Source organism: Momordica charantia, assembly GCF_013281855.1.
Source record: "Momordica charantia cultivar OHB3-1 chromosome 8 unlocalized genomic scaffold, Mcharantia_2.0 BLBB01000008.1, whole genome shotgun sequence".
Lineage (NCBI taxonomy): Eukaryota > Viridiplantae > Streptophyta > Magnoliopsida > Cucurbitales > Cucurbitaceae > Momordica > Momordica charantia.
In genome coordinates, this window is record NW_028275166.1 from 20,976,112 (window position 1) to 20,994,853 (window position 18,742).

The 18,742-nt window shown below is 40.5% G+C and overlaps 1 protein-coding gene and 1 non-coding gene across 2 annotated transcripts in view; one reads left to right on the forward strand and one right to left on the reverse strand.

Moving 5' to 3' along the window:
- The first annotated feature begins 2,787 nt into the window (after positions 1–2,787).
- LOC148209761 (uncharacterized) overlaps positions 2,788–18,742 on the forward strand; it is a 38,111-nt gene continuing 22,156 nt past the window's right edge. The window contains 6 exon segments of the mRNA XM_088126984.1: positions 2,788–2,905; positions 3,009–3,090; positions 3,300–3,440; positions 3,972–4,510; positions 10,203–10,630; positions 10,760–11,510. Coding sequence (XP_087983110.1) covers positions 2,788–2,905; positions 3,009–3,090; positions 3,300–3,440; positions 3,972–4,510; positions 10,203–10,630; positions 10,760–11,510 — 2,059 coding nt within the window.
- On the reverse strand, positions 6,848–6,954 carry LOC148209762 (small nucleolar RNA R71). The gene has a single exon (XR_015793335.1). It is a non-coding gene; the product is annotated as a small nucleolar RNA R71 (small nucleolar RNA).

Consider the following 18,742-nt stretch of genomic DNA (forward strand, 5'->3'; position numbering starts at 1 on the left):
ATCTTCGACGGCGACCCGGCTCCGACAGCGACGTCTTCGGTTCCGGCTACATTCAGCAGGCGGCGCGAGTCGTTCTTCGGCATCTCTGCGTGCAAAGCCTTGGCGCTCCTCCGCGAACGGCAAGTCCGACGAGAGGCGCGCGGGTTTTGCAGCAGTTTCGGCGATACCCTGCAACGGCGGCGCCCTGGCGATCTGCAACGAACCAGCGCGGCCTCCTCCTCGCGGCGGCGCACGGCGAACAGGCGGTACAACAGCGGAAAGGTGGCGACTTGCTGCTACGATCCGACGAACAACAACTTCAGCGACGGGATTTGTACGTTACAACGGTGTTTAGAACGTTTGGCGGTGGCCCACATCCGTTCGAAGCTCGATTTAGGCTACCCACACCTTGGCGAGCTAGATCTAGGTGACCCACATCCATACGAAGTCGGTTTTGGTGGTAATGCGTCATTCGAACCCTTTTAGAGTATATTTCGAAGGTTAAATAGGGAGCGTAATGTGCTGTATTTTCTGTTTTGGTGTGCTTAGGTGTGAAGTCGGCGCAACACTTAAGGGCGCGATTGTGTGTAAGTAGACAGGGGGCCTGTGCGTGCATTAATGGATGTTAAATGGTCTCTAACGTGCTGATTTTTGTAGAGTTTTATGCTAATTTTGTTATGCGTTGTGTTAAATAATTCTCGATGTGTCAGTCGATATATTTGGAGTCGTGTTGGATGTTTGTTGATGAAAATGTTGAGATTTCTGCTTTGCTAAACTGTTGAGTATTGTTGTGGTAATGTTGGTTGCTTGGATAAGCATAAATGGTTCGGCGTGTGTTCTGAGTTAGGATACTTAGTAATGCGTGTTAATATGATGATGTTGGATATTAAGCATGATTGATTTATTATCTCGCTATTAGTAAGTTGTTAAGATTGTGGAAGCATGCTGAATTGTATTTGTGAGTTGAAAGATGCATGGGTAGTGGCTTAAGAAAGTATACAGTAAAACTCTGGTGAGAGTGGGATTCTTGGAGGAAACGAATGTATGAGTGTCAGGGCCTCGGGTATAAATGGTCGGGGGCTGATACGTCACTAATGGAGTATCGAGGCCTCGGGTATAAATGGTCGAGGGTCGATACGAGGAGTCCTTTGGAAGGAAGACTATTGGGGCCTTGGGTATAAATGGTCGAGGGCCAATAGACGGTGAAGTCATCGGGGCCTCGGGTATAAATGGTCGAGGGCCGATGCAGTAGTGTCGGGGCCCTGGGTATAAATGGTCAGGGGCCGACTCTATTCGAAGTGGATAACTGTGGAAGGTTAGGATAGTTGAGATAAGTATGGAGGTACTTGTGGTGTTAGGGAGACTAGAGGTTGGTTGTTAATGTGTTTACTGGTTGTGATTGTCACTAAATTTTTATGGAATGTGTTTATGTTTGAATGTATAAGGTGTTGAAAGGCATGACTACGATTGTTTCATGATATTATTGAGCATGATGTGTGTGTGTGTTGGTGAGGGCTACTTACGGAGTATATTTTATATACTCACCCCCCCTCTACAATGATTGTTTCAGGTGAAGGACTCGGGGGCGACCATGGTGATGGGACGGAAGAGACATGACGAGCGAGGACCATAGGCTGCTTAGTTACTCCTGTTTAGTTTAAGTCATTGGTTGAGGCCTTATGTTATGGCCAATAAACGAATTGTTCATATTTGAATAATTGGGAGATTTCCCTTGTTGTTAGTTTCATTTCGGGATAGGTGCCTATTTTAGCTTTATTCTATTCATTGAGTTTCGCCTAGTTGAATAATAGACTTGTCTCGTGAAGTGGTCCCCGAGTGTTGTTGAATGATATTCTATGGGATTGATTTATCGTTAAATTGATGAGAATTGGAACTTGATTTTATATATATTTGTTTGAATAGGGAGTTGGCAGGACGTACTTGGGGTTAAGCTTAATTAGATGAGTAGTTAACGTATCCTAGAAGTGTGTGGGAAATTCTGGGTCGTTACACATACTTAGGTTCATTAGAAACATTGCCAATCATCATTGCAACGAACCTATCTAAGGAAAAAGAGCAGATGTTGTTGGGTGTGCTAAGGGCCCATTAGAGAGCAATTGGGTGGACCATTTCAGAAAAGGAGCAGCTTTGGTATGTATAAGATCGAGTTGGAGGAAGCAAGCAAAAACTATATCGAGCCCCAACGTCGACTCAATCCTGAAATGAAGGAGGTTATGAAGAAGGAAATTATCAAGTGGTTAGATGCATGAATTATCTACCCTATTTCAGATAGTGAGTGGGTGACCTAGTGCAGTGTGTGCCTAAGAAAGGAGCCATGACTATAGTGGATAATGCAAAGAAAGAGTTGATCCCCACTAGGACAGTGACAGGGTGGCGCATATGCATGGATCACCGATAGTTGAACAAAGCCACGAAGAAGGATCATTTCTCTCTTCCCTTCATCGATCAAATGCTGGATAGGTTAGCAGGTCAGGAATATTATTGGTTTTTAGATGGATACAGTGGGTATAACTAGATTACGATAGCTCCTGAAGACCAGCAGAAGACCACATTTACATGTCCTTAAGGGACATTGGCTTTGAGAAGGATGCCATTCGAGCTTTGCAATGCCCTAGTAACCTTTCAAAGATGCATGATGCTCATATTCTCCGACTTGGTGGAATCAGTTGTAGAAGTGTTCATGGATGACTTTTCAGTATTTGGAAAGTCATTTACAGAATGTTTAGAAAATTTGACGAATGTGATGCAGAGATATGAAGAAACAAATTTAGTCATGAATTGGGAGAAATGCCACTTCGTGGTACAATAGGGAATTGTGCTAGGGCACAGGTATCTAGCAAGGGCATCGAAGTGGACAAGGCAATAGAGAAATTACCCCCCCTTGTGAATGTCAAGGGCATCCTGGGTTCTATCGCAGATTCATCAAGGACTTTTTGAAAATCTCTAAACCTCTTTGTTATTTGCTTGAAAATGATCAGGAGTTTAACTTCACATTTGATTGCTTGCAGGCTTTCAATATGCTGAAATATGCTCTCATTCATGCGCCAATAATAATAGCACCAGACTGGACACAGCCATTCGAATTGACGTGTGATGCCAGTGACTATGTTGTGGGAGTAGCCTTGTTCAATGCAAAGGGAAGCTGCTGCATCCGATCTATTATGGAAGCAAAAATTTGATAGAGGCGCAGATCAATTACACCACAACTAAAAAGGAGTTGTTAGTAGTGATGTTCACTTTCAAAAAGTCCAGAGCATACTTGGTAGGGTCTAAGGTGACAATGTATACAAACCATGCAGCATTGAAGTATCTATTGACAAAGAAGGACGCCAAGCCATGGCTGATTCGCTAGATCCTGTTGTTGCAAAAGTTCGATATAGAGATCAAGGACAAGAAGGGAGTAGAGAATTTAGTTGCTCGTCGCTTATCCAGGCTGACAGGTTTAGAAAGCTCCAGGGAAGAAACATAAATTAGAGGTACATTTTCGGATAAGCAATTGTTGGCAATCGAGGTTGTGAATGAAGTGGAGGATGAACCATAGTTTGCTGATATGGCTAGTTATGTTGGTAGTAGGGTATTGCCAACCGAGCTGAATAAATAACGACTGAAAAAGTTTTTGCATGAGAGTAAATTCTATATGTTGGATGATCCATTCCTCTATATGATTTGCCAAGATAAAATGTAAGAAGGTGTGTTGTAAATGCTGAAGCACACCATGTGTTAGCCAAATGTCATTCTGCACCATATGGTGCCATTTTGGAGGGCAACGCACAACGACAAAGGTTTTCAAAGCAAATATTTTTGGCCAACTATCTTTAAGGATGCATACGAGCTAGTTCAGCATTACAATGAATGCCAGAAGGTTGGAAACATTTCCAAAAGCTCAGAAATGTCACTCACATACATCTTAGAGGTGAAGCTTTTCGATGTGTGGGGCATGGATTTTATGGGACCTTTCCCCCTTCCAACAGACAACTTTTCATTTTGTTAGCAGTTGACTACGTGTCAAAATGGGGCGAAGTCATAGCTTGTCCTAGTAGTGATCCAAATGTGGTAGCCAAGTTTCTACATAAGAACATATTCACAAAATTTGACACACCTAGAGCTGTGATAAGTGATGAAGGCTCCCACTTTATCAACAAAGCTGTAGCATCACTCCTGGCAAAATACAACATCAGGCACAAAGTCTCCACAACATACCATCACCAATCGAACAGTCAAGCTGAGATATCAAATAGAGAGATAAAAAGTATTATGGAGAAGGTAGTCAACACTAATAGGAGAGATTGGGTAGTGAAACTTGATTATGCTCTTTCGGCTTACCATATAGCATTTAAAACCCCATTGGGCGCTTCTCCTTACAAATTGGTCTTTGGGAAACCATGCCACCTCCCATTGGAGTTGAAGCATAAGGTATTCTCGGCCGTTAAGAAGTTAAACTTAGATTATGCTGCAGCAGGAGACTTGCGTCGCATGCAATTGCTGGAACTTGAGGATTTTGATTACGCTTGTTTACATGCGTAAAAAGAAGGTTTTAGATGCTATTTTTACTATGTTTCAGCTTTGTTTCGGATTTTTCTCGGTCGTTTGAGTTCCAATTCATGCAAAATTCATATATTATGGTTTGTGGTTGGCTTATATTGTATCTATGACATGTTAGGACCATTTGGGAGTGCAAATTAATCAAAAGAAGCAAAAAGTCGGAAAAACCTACATGGGAGGCGCCAGGCGCCTGCGTGCCTGCAGAAAAACTGGTTTTCTTCCAACTTTGCCCTTAATGAAACGCGTCTTCCCATGCGTTTTGGTAGTTCCAACCGATGCATACGTGTAGAAGAAGTGTTCCATTATCAGTTTGAGCACGATTTGGTCAGTCAAAAGAGTCGGAAATGGGTGATTCACCATCGTTTTAGGACCTACCTAACCAATTATGCACAACTATAAATTCCAGCAGCTTCTCCACCAAAGGCATCAAGCCTTGCTTCCTTCTCTTGATCATTTTTAGTGTGTCTTTGTTGCTTTCTAAGTAGTTTTGAGTTGCTTTCATTAGTTGCTTTTGGTTTTTAAATCCCGAGCACTTTACATTCCTTTATTGAGCTTTTTTTTGTTTACATTTGTACTTAGTTATTTTCTACTTATTCAAATATATAAAAATCCAGCACTTTGCTTATCTTCCCTTTGCCTTTACTTTATTTTTAGTTAAGAGAGTTGTGTTGTTGGAGGAAAGAGCACGTGACACTCCCCCTTGCTTGAAAGAGAAGGGCGAAGCTCTCAATCCCGAGCAAAACTCTCCGTTAGTTAACTTTTGTTTTTCACACATGCATTCCAATTTCAACCATTTTACTTGCTGTATTTTCTTCAATATGTCTTTCTAAATTCCCGTCTCTAGCCCGGTTATGGATAGTTAGCCTTTTATTTCTCATAAGGGTTGCTAAGAAGTCGTGTTTTTGCTTCTCATTCATTGCTCAACATGTTTTCCCAAAAAGTTAGGATTTAGAGAAGGCCACTGTAAGTCTTAACAAGTCAATACTGAAAAGGTTGCTTATTTGCATTGTTGAGTGGTTAAACCGAGGAGAGAAGCGCCTTAGACATAAGTGTTCCGCTTAAGTAGCCTAGACATAGGACCTTAACCCGAGGTTGCGACTATTTCCATCCTAAAACTAAGATATCTCTCATAATAGACATATTAGGGAATGTCTTAGGACTTTGAACTTGCTTAGACGTAAGTCAAGTGAGAAGCGTAGTCGTTGGTTTCTAAAGTAAAATGCATATTGTCCTTAGCATGTCCTTGATTCTTTGTTGGCTAACTTGAAGTAATTCGGGCTAGGTTTTATCATTATAAGTCCAAATCCCAAATCCAAAACCATTATTTGTGACCAGTTCCCATTTTACAAGAATCACTCATTTCAACATTCACTATTCTTTAAAACTTTAGAGTTTGGAAATTATTTAGAAGTCCTTGAGGATCGATACTTGGATACTCCATCCATTTTATATTACTCTGACAGGTGTAATTGTTACCACGCTTAGTGCGTGCGTTCAGCATAACCACCAGTCAAGTTTTTGGCGCCGTTGCCAGGGACTTTAGTTTTAAAATTATTTTCAAATTCTTTGAGTTTTTATTTTTGTGAATTGTTGTTGGGTGTAATTTGCATCCACAGTTTTTGTTCTATATTTTGGTCGTTTATCTCACAAGGGTAAGTTAAAGTGCATGAGCACAAGATCTTTTCTTCTACCCCTTGACCCTGAGATTGAGCGGACCCTTCGAAAAACTCGAAAGGAGCAAAGACTTCGAAAACAACTAGAAAAGCAAAAAGAGAGAGAAGGTGAAATCAGTCCTGAAAGTGAGGTAGAGAGTACGAGCACATCAATGGCAGATATTCCACCTCGTGATCCGATTGATCCACCTGGTGTTAACGGTAATATGAGGGATCATGCAAGAAATGATGAATTCAACCATATCCAGATGGCGGACAACAGAGACGTGGCAATGCGAGAATATGCCGCCACGACTTTTCAGACTTTTGATTCAGGGATAGTCAACCCTATTCCAGCCCACGCAAACTTTGAGCTCAAACCAATGATGTTCCAAATGTTGCAGAAAATTGGACATTTTTTAGGGCAGGAACATGAGGATCCACATGATCATCTAAAATCATTCATTCAAATTGCAAATGCATTTCGATTACCTGGTATAACAGACGATGCTCTGAGACTAACACTTTTTCCATTTTCTTTGAAGGACCAAGCTAGAGCATGGCTCAATGCATTTCCACCGGGATCCATCACCACATGGGGGTCGTTAGTGGAGAAGTTCTTAACAAAATTCTTCCCACCTACTTGCCACGCTGATATCAAAGAGGAGATCATCTCCTTTAGACAGTATGATCGTGAACCTGTTCACGAGGCGTGGGACAGATTTAAAGAACTAATCAGGAAATGTCCGAACCATGGCTTGCCGGCATGCATCCAGATAGAACATTTCTTTAGAGGTTTAGATCATCCTACTAAGATGATGCTAAACAATGCTGCCAACGGAGCCTTTACAAAGAAGACATTCAACGAGATAGTTGACATCCTAAATGACTTAGCTTCACACAACGAACTATGGTGTTCGCAAAGATCTAGGGCAGCACCAATGAAGCAAGATCCAGCTGGAGTTTTGGCTCTGGACATTGCGACCTCGATGCAAAAAGAGATGGTTACAATGAACCAGAGGCTGAAAGAGATGACATTGGGAATAAAAAATCCATTAGCCATACCGATACAACCTGTGCAGTCGGATTTTTGCACTCCTGCCCCTCTTTGCCAAGTCAACGATCTCATTTGTTCATTTTGCAGTGAAAACCATATTTATGATAATTGTCCACATAACCCTGCTTCCGTTTTTTATGTACGACATGGGAACAATAGGAACTTTAACCCATATTCGAACACCTACAACCCAGGTTGGAGGCACCACCCTAATTTCTCATGGGGAGGTCAAGGAGGTTCGAGCGGTTTTAATCAAGGGCAGAGCCAGCAGAACAAGCAGACCTATGTTCCACCTACACAGCAATACATCCCGCCGCCGCAACAGCAGTACAATCAGATGACACAAACTCCACCAGTTCAAAATAACAGCTCAAATCTTGAGAATATGATGAAGGAGTACATGGCCCGAACCGACGCAGTGATACAATCCCAAGCGGCATCAATGAGGAATTTCGAGACCCAATTGGGACAGCTCGCCAATGAATTGAAGAATAGACCACAAGGTTCTTTTCCAGGCCATACTGAATTACCAAAACGAGAAGGGAAAGAACAGTGCAAAGCTGTCACCCTTAGAAGTGGACTGGCATATGATGGACCAACAATGCCAACAACAGATGTACAGATTCCATCCACTGAACCAACTGTAAAGATACCAGAGAATCCAACAATACCAGAAAAAGAAAATACTAGAAAAGGTAATGAGGACACCCCGAGTGTTCCTCCACAGGTACAACCTTCTTTTACCCCTACTCCCCCGTTTCCACAAAGATTAGTTAAGAAAAATAATGATTCCCAGTTTAGAAAATTTTTAGATATTTTAAAACAATTGCATATAAATATACCATTAGTGGATGCTCTAGAACAGATGCCAAATTATGCTAAGTTTTTGAAAGATATAGTTTCTAGGAAGAAAAAGATAGGAGAGCATGAACTGGTAGCCATGACAAAATGTAGTAGTGAAGCTGTAGGCAGCCCGCTACCCATGAAGTGTAACGATCCTGGCAGTTTTACCATTCCATGTTCCATAGGAGGAAAAAACATAGGTAGGGCATTATGTGATCTAGGCGCTAGCATTAATCTTATGCCATTATCAGTTTTCAAATCTTTAGGCATAGGAGAAGCTAGACCTACTACGGTTACCCTCCAACTAGCAGATAGATCTATCATAAGACCTGAGGGAAGGATAAAAGATGTTTTAGTCCAGGTGGACAAATTCATTTTCCTTGCGGACTTTATCATTCTAGATTGCGAGGCAGACTTAGACGTTCCCATTATTTTGGGAAGACCATTTCTAGCCACTGGGGATACAGTTTTTAATGTGAGGAAGGGAGAAATTACAATGAGGGTAAATAATGAAGAAGTTAAATTTAACGTTCTAGACGCCATGAAATTACCAAGAGATTTTGAAGAATGCTCTGCTATAACTAACTTGAATCCTGTTATGTTTGATGAGTTTTATGACTTGTTAGTTACAGAGATTGAAGAAGAGCTTGATAAGATGGCAGAAGGACCGGAAGATGTGACTAATCCTATTGAAAAAATACAAAAAGAAGAATGCAAGTCGTTACTTCCGTCCATAGTGGAACCACCCACGTTGGAGCAGAAGCCATTGCCGTCGCATTTGAAATATGCGTATCTAGGGGATAACGACACTTTACCAGTTATTATAGCCTCCGATTTATCACCTACTAATGAATATTCTTTATTGCAGATTTTGGAGAAACACAAAAAGGCCATTGGATGGACGATAGCAGATATCCGAGGGATAAGCCCGACCTTTTGCATGCACAAAATTTTATTGGAAGAAGATGCTAAGAACTCTATTGAGAGTCAAAGGCGGTTGAACCCAAAGATGAAAGAGGTTGTAAGGAAAGAAATTCTTAAATGGCTTGACGCCAGTGTTATATACCCAATATCCGACAGCAGCTGGGTAAGCCCAGTACAGTGTGTACCAAAGAAAGGGGGTATAACCGTGGTGGCCAATGAGGAGAATGAGCTCATCTCAACCCGAACTGTGAGTGGGTGGAGAGTTTGCATTGACTATCGCAAACTCAACAAGGTAACAAAGAAAGACCATTTTCCTCTCTCGTTTATTGACCAGATGCTCGACCGTCTGGCAGGTAAGGATTTCTATTGTTTTTTAGATGGATATTCGGGTTATAATCAAATTACTATTGCTCCAGAAGACCAGGAGAAGACAACATTTACGTGTCCGTATGGTACGTTCGCTTTCAGGCGAATGCCCTTTGGACTATGCAATGCACCCGCGACTTTTCAGAGGTGTATGATGGCCATCTTCTCTGACATGGTAGAAAATATTCTAGAAGTTTTTATGGATGACTTTTCTGTTTTTGGAAATTCATTTGACGCATGTTTATTTTATTTGGAGAGAGTATTGGAGAGATGTGAACAAACAAACCTAGTCCTAAATTGGGAGAAGTGTCATTTCATGGTACAAGAGGGTATTGTTTTGGGTCACAAAATTTCCAAGCAAGGAATAGATGTAGACCAGGCTAAGATAGACATCATTTCAAAGCTACCTCCTCCTACAAATGTCAAAGGGATTAGAAGTTTTTTAGGGTATGGGGGATTTTACCGCCGCTTTATAAAAGACTTTGCTAAAATTTCTAAACCCTTGTGTCAATTGTTAAAACATGATAGACCATTTGTTTTTGATGATGACTGTTTAAAATCATTTGAAATGTTGAAAGTTGCTCTAAGTTCAGCCCCTATAATTATCGAACCTAATTGGGATTTACCTTTTGAGCTCATGTGTGATGCCAGTGATTATGCAATAGGAGCTATGTTAGGACAACGTAAAAACAAGATCTTGCATCCTGTGTATTATGCTAGTAAGACTCTGACCGGTGCACAACTGAATTACACTACTACTGAAAAGGAACAGTTAGCAGTTGTGTTCGCCTTTGATAAGTTTAGGTCTTACTTGATAGGCACAAAAGTCATTGTTTTTACTGACCATTCTGCTTTAAAATATTTATTTGCTAAAAAAGATGCTAAACCACGTTTGATACGGTGGATTTTGTTACTTCAAGAGTTTGATATTGAAGTTAGGGACAGGAAGGGTACTGAAAACCAAGTTGCTGATCACCTGTCTAGATTGGAATCCCCGCTCTGTGATGATGGAACTGTTATACGTGAACAGTTTATTGACGAACAACTCTTGCGAGTTGATTCAGTTCCGTGGTATGCCGATATAGCAAATTATTTGGTAAGTCGAATAGTTCCTTATGAGTTCAACAAGCAACAGGTAAAGAAATTTCTAAATGAAGTTCGATTTTATCGTTGGGATGAGCCTTTTTTATATAAGCTAGGACCTGACAATATCTTACGCAGGTGTGTCGCATTAGAGGAGCACAAGGCGATATTAGACGCTTGTCATATGTCTCCATATGGAGGACATTTTGCAGGACACAAAACCGCAGCCAAAGTTTTGCAAAGTGGGTTCTTTTGGCCCACTCTGTTCAAAGATGCACATAAGTTTGCCCAGGTTTGTGATAAATGCGAACGGACAGGTAATATATCTAAACGCCACGAAATGCCTCAAACCCCGATCCTGGAGATTGAAACATTTGATGTGTGGGGTATAGATTTTATGGGTCCATTTCCATCTTCTAATGGTAAGCTTTATATATTGTTAGCAGTAGATTATGTTTCGAAATGGATAGAAGCCATTGCAACTGCTACTAATGATTCTAAAGTTGTCATTCGTTTTCTTCAAAAGCACATTTTTACGCGTTATGGAACCCCGCGTTGTCTGATAAGCGATGGAGGGGCTCATTTTGTGAATAGGTCTATGCAAAAGTTGCTGGCTAAATACAATGTGCGTCATAGGGTTGCAACAGCATATCATCCTCAGTCGAATGGGTTAGCCGAAATATCTAATAGGGAGATAAAAAACATTTTAGAAAAAACTGTAAATCTTAACCGTAGGGATTGGTCTTTTAAGCTTGATGATTCACTTTGGGCATATAGGACAACATTTAAGACTACCCTCGGCATGTCCCCCTATAGGCTAGTTTTTGGAAAAGCATGTCATTTGCCTCTTGAGCTAGAATATAAAGCATTTTGGGCTACTAAGAAATTAAATTTTGATTTGTCGGCTGCAGGTGAAGCGAGGAAGTTACAATTGTTGGAATTAGAAGAACACATGCACTTTTCTTATGAGAATGCTAAGTTGTTTAAGGAAAAAACTAAACAGTGGCATGATAGGCGTCTTCGGCCGAACAATCTTCAAGAAGGTGATCTGGTTCTGTTATTCAATTTTAGGTTGAAACTTTTTCCTGGGAAACTTAAGTCCAGATGGTCTGGTCCCTTTAAAGTTTTTAAAGTCTACCCATATGGGGCAGTGGATCTAGTTGACTCTAAGGGAAGTATTTCTAAAGTAAATGGGCAGAGACTTAAGCCGTATTTTAGAGAACCAGTGGATAGAGGAAAAACCTTTATTCAAATTTCAGGTCAATAAATGTTTGCGAAAAATGTTTTTCCTTCTTATCTGTTTTGAAAGAACAAAGGTAAAGGAAGGAAGTTTTTGTATCTTACATTCTTTTTGTTTAATTATAAAAAGTTTTTCTTATTAAGAGAATGTTTTTGAAAACATTGAAAAACAAAAGAAAAAAAATAAAAAATGTTGAAAAAACTTTATTTTACGCAGGCGCCTGGCGCCTGCCCTGTTTTTTGAGAAGTTCGAAAATATTTTCCTTCACGGTTTGGGTTTTAATTTTCGATAATATGGGCTTTATTTTGGGTCAAACATTAATCCTCTATGATTTACCTTTAAAACTTCTCTTCAAACTCAAATTTTGTTTCCCTAATCCTATTTGGTATTCAAATTTGTTTTCTTTTCCTTTTAGGTTTAGGAAACTTAGTTGAACTTAAATGTCAATCCCTTTCCATTTAGGATTTAGTTTGGGGAAAGCTTAAATAGACCCATTGCCTAAGCTTTACAACTCCACCAAAACCCACACAACTTTCTTCTTCCCCTTGTTTTTTTTTTTCGGCAAAAACCACTCCCTTCATCACCCTTGTTTTCGATTTTCAGCCACCACCAAAAAGAAGAAGAAATTTCCAGCATTTGCTTACATCTATGGCTTCTTCTTCTCAACATACTTCACTTCCTACCTCTTCTACTCAAGCTCCAAATGCCACAAGCATTCCCTTTCCACCATTGGAGAACTTCCAACACCACATGGTTTCAGATTCTAGGCTAGCTGTTGTTAGGGGAGGAAAGCCGCTTCAAACATTTGAATGTCCTCCATCCCAAGCTCCTACACAACATCCTATAATGAGCCCACATGGTTATGTTAATTTTCAGCAACTACCCACCCTTAATATACCTCAAAACAGTGAGTTTAGGGCTGAAAATCCTCAACAACTTCCTCCAATGATCAATCTGGGTATGTACCAACCGTTTATGTTTAACCCGGTTCCTTCCTATCATTTTTCCTTGTCCCAAATGCAAATTCCAGCTAGTGTTCATCCTTATGGAATGCCAAACCCATCTACTCTATTTCCTAGTCTTCCACCTTATTATGGAATGGGTCATTGGGTACCTCCAACCAATTATGGGATGATTTCACCTAGGGTTCCCCCACCACCTCAACATCCATTCCTAGAAAGAGGACCTCAAGCACCCCAATTGAACCCTAACATATTGAGTACCTTCAACATGGGACACCTAAAACCCTTAGAGCCTCCTAGGATGCAAACCCCAACCAATATGCCAATGGATGCAGGAGTTGAGCATGGAGGAGAACAAGAGAAGAGCCATAGCCAGAGGCTAGAGCCCGGGGTTTCGATAGGGCAAAAGATGAAGGGTAAGAAGGTGATGACAGACCCAGAAATTGAAGAAGATGGGAGTAGTAGGCGTCCGACTCCTAAGGATTTGTCTATGGAGAACAGGGATGAGGAGCAGTTTTATTCATCTCCATTGATTATTACACCGGAAGATGGTAATGATGATTTTCTACTGGTTTCACGAGGCCATTGTTCAAATATGCCGGAAACAGAGGACACCGACAACGAAGTGGTGAGAACAGATACTCAGGAACCTTCCCCATTGGATACACCTACAGAAGGAGCATTTTGTAGTCACCAAGAGTTGCCTACTGGGGCAACTGGATCTACTCCGTTGGCAACGGATGAGTATGTCACACCGATGGCCACTCTACCAGGGGTAAGGGATGCTCACACTATTCCTTCTAATGCAGTTAACCCCCTTGGGTGTGATACAGGTAGATCCAAGGTTGGGGAGAATAGTACTCAAAAACCTACCAGCGAAGAAGATCTCGAGGACACGTAGACGATAAGGGAAATGTTCCAATACAAGGTGGGAGAAAAAGAGTTCAAAACGTCGTGCAGTTCAAGCTAAAAAGCCGACAGTGCCTAGGAATGAACCTAAAACGACAGCTGTGAAAGCTAAAGCAGCTGAAGCTAAGAAGAAGGTAGTGGCACCTGGGCCAGTTGATACAATTGAACTGGACTTGTCTGAGGGAGAGGAGGTCGTGACAAAATGGAACGCGGCAAATTTAGCCACTCGAAATTCATTAATGAAATCCCGTAAGATTATGACAGAATTGGGTTTCGATCTCACTCTAGGAGATGTGCCTGATGATTGGAGGGAGACCGCTAGAGATAAAGAATGGAGACCACTCATTCAGCCCATACAATGTGAGGCTTTGGAGTTAGTCAGAGAGTTCTATGCTGCTGTCGATCCCCAGTCACATATAGCCATAGTGCGCGGGAAGGAAATACGGTTTGATGCCACTCAGATCAACTACACCTTCAACATTAAGAATATCAGAGATGCTGTGGGCAATAAGATTTTAGTGACTCCGACTCTGGAACAGCTTGATGAGGCTCTAGAATGTGTTGGGAAGCCCTCTGCCACTTGGGATTTGACTACTCATGGTAATGTACGACTAAAACCCGAGGATGTTTCCCTAGCTACTGCAGGATGGTTATACATACTCAAAAACAGAATTCTTCCAACGGAGCATGATGAGCATGTCACTCAGGATAGGGCCCTGCTGGTTTATGCCATGCTAAGGGGCATAGATGTGAATTATGGAGAATTGATCAATACCAGTATCCATGAGTGTGCCCACCGAACACGTGGTAAGCTTTATCACCCACGTTTGGTCACTTCTTTATGCTTGCGACAAGGTGTACAGCTCCTTGAGGATCAAGTTAAGAGAGATGCCCCAATTGTGGAAGAGAAGAATATTCGGCGTATTATCGCCCATGCGTTACAAAGAAGGGAAGGTACTGGGATGTCTCCTACATCGGAGATCCGTCGTCTTCGAGAGGAGAATCAACAGCTGCGAGGTCAAGTTCAAGAAGTCGTGCAACATATGTACAACTTGAGAGCTTCATTGGATTTTGCGGTTTTACCTTCATGGCCTCCAGCGCTAGCTGCTATCCTTGGTCATCCATCTTCCAGTACTGACACTGATCCTAGTCCACAACCTCCGACTTCATGAAGGGGAGGTTCCTTCTTTGCTATTTTTTGTGTTTTATTTTTTTGGTTAATGACGTAGTTTGCATATTCTAGCATTACTACGCATGTTTTTGTATTGATTATGTTTCGAGCTCAGTTGAATCATGTATAAATTAGTATCGTTTATCTTCTGATCACTTAAAGTATGCTTTCATTTAGCCTTAGTTTAGCTTTTCACATGCCTATTTTGAAGCATCTGTGCTGTGCATGTGATTTCATGTCAATGATGATTATAAGAGATTGTTGAGTTTTCTGTTCTATGCCTGACTAAGCTTTGAGCTATTTCCTTTGTTTATGTGATAAACTCATTTTCTTTTATGTCTTTTTGATCTTTACAAACTTTAAGCTTTTTCTTTGCCCATATATAGGAAGTCCTTGTCCTTTTTACTGTTAAGCCTTTTTCATCAGATGCAAAAGTCTTTTCCCAGTGAGGACACTGTCTCTCTTAAGTTTGGGGGGGACAGTCGTTGTGTTAGTCGTTATTTCAGAAAGATAAGGTGTTATTTATATTTGAAAAATCATGCTATTTTCTTTTGAAAAAGAGTCAGTTGGAAAAACAAATGCTATTACAAAAAGAAAGTGTTGAAAAGAAAAAAAAAACACAAAAAAAAAAATTGCAAAAGAGTAAAAAGAGTCTTGTTGAGAGAAAATAAGAGTGAGGAAAAGACTTGTGTTAGAAAGAAAATAGTGGTAAAAACAATGAGAGTTAAAGAAAATGTATTTATGATTTTCGAGTCCTACTGTAGACACCCATTTAGTTTTAGGTTGGGTGTTGACTTTGAAAATAGCAGTAAGGATGGTGATAAGTGACTTCGTGTTTCTCATTGTCGTCGTTTTATGACCTAGCTGTTAGTTCAAAGTCTTTCTACGAGTAGCTGTGGTTGAAACCGATGCTAGTGTGTGGAAACCTTTAAAAAGATTAGAGACTCGTGCAAGCGCACACGGTCACAAGTAATACTCGGAAGTAATCCAAGGTCGAATCCTCAGGGACTTGTTGCTTTTCAAAATCAAGTAATGCAGTGAAATGGTTCAAATATGCAATTGTGATTTAGGAATAAAAATGTGATGAAATGTTATCGTTTGAGGTTTTAACTAACAAGCAATTTAATGAAACTCAACCTCCTTGTCTCCTACCTTAGATTTGATGCAAAACCTGGAAAACACACTATGTTGGGAAAATACACCAGGCACAATTACTGACTTTTCTTGGGATTTGAGTTATACTCTTTCACTACCGCTTTTGGTTGTTGCAGAGGCTAGGGTAACCTACAATCATATTTCTATGTGTGATTACAATCCTAGATAATATCTACCAACTCATTTGCATTATGGGTCAGAGGGCCTATGCCTACGACCATGTTTTATGTGCTTATTCCTAAGTCACATCCCATATTAGTTTCCTATTATTTTACCTAACTCACCTTTCCAAAGGTTGGGCTTTAGTGTATAAATCAAGTTCCCACTGGCCAAATGGAAAAAAGACGTAAAGAGAAGTTTTTAGAAACCAACCCAAAAAAGTGTCAGGCGCAATCTGGCCAAAATCCCGAGCGTTTTGAAAATCAAATCATTTGACTAAGGCATTCCACAAGGAGGTTGATAACTAATTTAGAACATAATTAAATGAAAGTAAATGCACGAAAACATAAAGAAAGTATTTTTCATTGAATTTAAATGAATAAATGAGACGTACAAAGAGTTCTAGCTTGACCCTCTTCTCTCTCGAGCGTGAGGGGAGTTGAAACTCGCTAAAGAACTTTAAGATAACAGAATGAACAAAGAACGGAAGTAAGAACTTGAATTAAAAGCAATACGAAAGGTAAAAACGTGAAAAACGAAGAAATGAACAACTAGAACATGAACATAAACCCTAAAAACGTGTTCTACAACTATAGAGCGTCTAAAAGAAGATGAAATGAAGCTTGGAAGGGATGATTTGCTGAGGAATGGATGGCATCCTTTTATAGACTATAGGTTGGTTGAAACTCCCTTCCATTTTAGGTGGAAAAGGGTTGAGATTCACCCAACCACCTCAATTGGACTTGGACTCACAGTTTTGAACATGTGGGGAATGTCCTCCTTGCCCTTCATTAATCAAAATGTGCGTTTTGACAAATTGCCCTATAAAAATTGTCCTGCAAAAAATAGAATTCTATTATTTTCTTCCAACTTTGACCGCATTTAGCTCATATTTTTCCTGAAGTACCGTAGTATGACTGTTATACAGAAATAATCTATGTATGTTCTACTTTAAGAATATGTGGTCCCATTACGAGCACTTTTTGTTAGATCTTGAGATCCATCCACAAGTTCCGTAATGGCTATTAGGCTTACCTCAATCACTCGTTCGACCCCTGATACATGACAACCAAGCGTATTGAGCTACTCGAGCCACAAGCCACTTGAATCCAATCGTCGAGATGGTTCAACCCGAAAGGCCAAGGTTAGAGGGATTACCTTTGCAGTCATTATCTTAAGCAAACAGATTACTCACTATGTTCGAGGCCGGAAACACTCCACTAGTTTGATGACCAATCAAACAAGCATGCTTCGAATAGTTCAAATATCACGGCTTAAGTTCAACCACATAAAGGGATTGGCTTAAGTTTAAGCACACAAAGGGATTCAAAATTTTAGAAGGGGTTTGCACGAGGCAAGGGGTGAAAACACTCACAAGTGTGTTACAATGGAAGGGAACACGCCTATATATATGCCAAGGCCCTTGGCCTTCTAAGGAAAAGAACAAAATTAAAAAAAGAAAAATAAAAATCGATAAATTCCTAAAATGTCTAAAACTTGCCTAAAGATGAAATTTAAATTTGATAAATAAAATAATAAATCAAAAGTAAATCCTAAATAGAATCTCCCAAGAATAAACCAAAATCATAAGGAAATATATTCCTTATTTGGGAGGAGTGGGCGGCAAGGCATGGCTGGCCCGCGCGAGGGCAGTGCTGGCACGGACGGTGCGCGCGCATGGGCGCTAAAGTGGGGCCCGCTGGTCGTGCGGCATGTGCGCTGGGCGCTGGGTGTGCTGATTACGCTTGTTTACATGCGTAAAAAGAAGGTTTTAGATGCTGTTTTTACTATGTTTCAGCTTTGTTTCGGATTTTTCTCGATCGTTTGAGTTCCAATTCATGCAAAATTCATATACTATGGTTTGTGGATGGCTTATATTGTATTTCTGATATTTTAGGACCATTTGGGAGTGCAAATTAATCAAAAGAAGCAAAAAGACGAAAAAGTATCATGGGAGGCGCCAGGCGCCTGGGAAGCCTGCAGAAAAACTGGTTTTCTTCCAACTTTGCCCTTAATGAAACGCGTCGTCCAATGCGTTTTGGTGGTTCCAACCAATGCATACGTGTAGAAGAAGTGTTCCACTATCAGTTTGAGCACGATTTGGTCAGTCAAAAGAGTTGGAAATGGGTGATTCACCATCGTTTTAGGACCTACCTAACCAATTCTGCACAGCTATAAATTCCAGCAACTTCTCCACCAAATTCATCAAGCCTTGCTTCCTTCTCTTGATCATTTTTAGTGTTTCTTTGTTGCTTTCTAAGTACTTTTTAGTTGCTTTCATTAGTTACTTTTGGTTTTTAAATCTCGAGCACTTTACATTCCTTTATTGAGCTTTGTTTTGTTTCCATTTGTACTTAGTCATTTTCTACTTATTCAAATATATAAAAATCCAGCACTTTGCTTATCTTCCCTTTGCCTTTACTTTATTTTTAGTTAAGAGAGTTGTGTTTTTGGAGGAAAGAGCACGTGACACTCCCCCTTGCTTGAAAGAGAAGGGCGAAGCTCTCAATCCCGATAAAAACTCTCCGTTAGTTAACTTTTGTTTTTCACACATGCATTCCACATTCAACCATTTTACTTGCTGTATTTTCTTCAATATGTCTTTCTAAATTCCCGTCTCTAGCCCGATTATGGATAGTTAGCCTTTTATGTCTAAAAAGGGTTGCTAAGAAGTAGTGT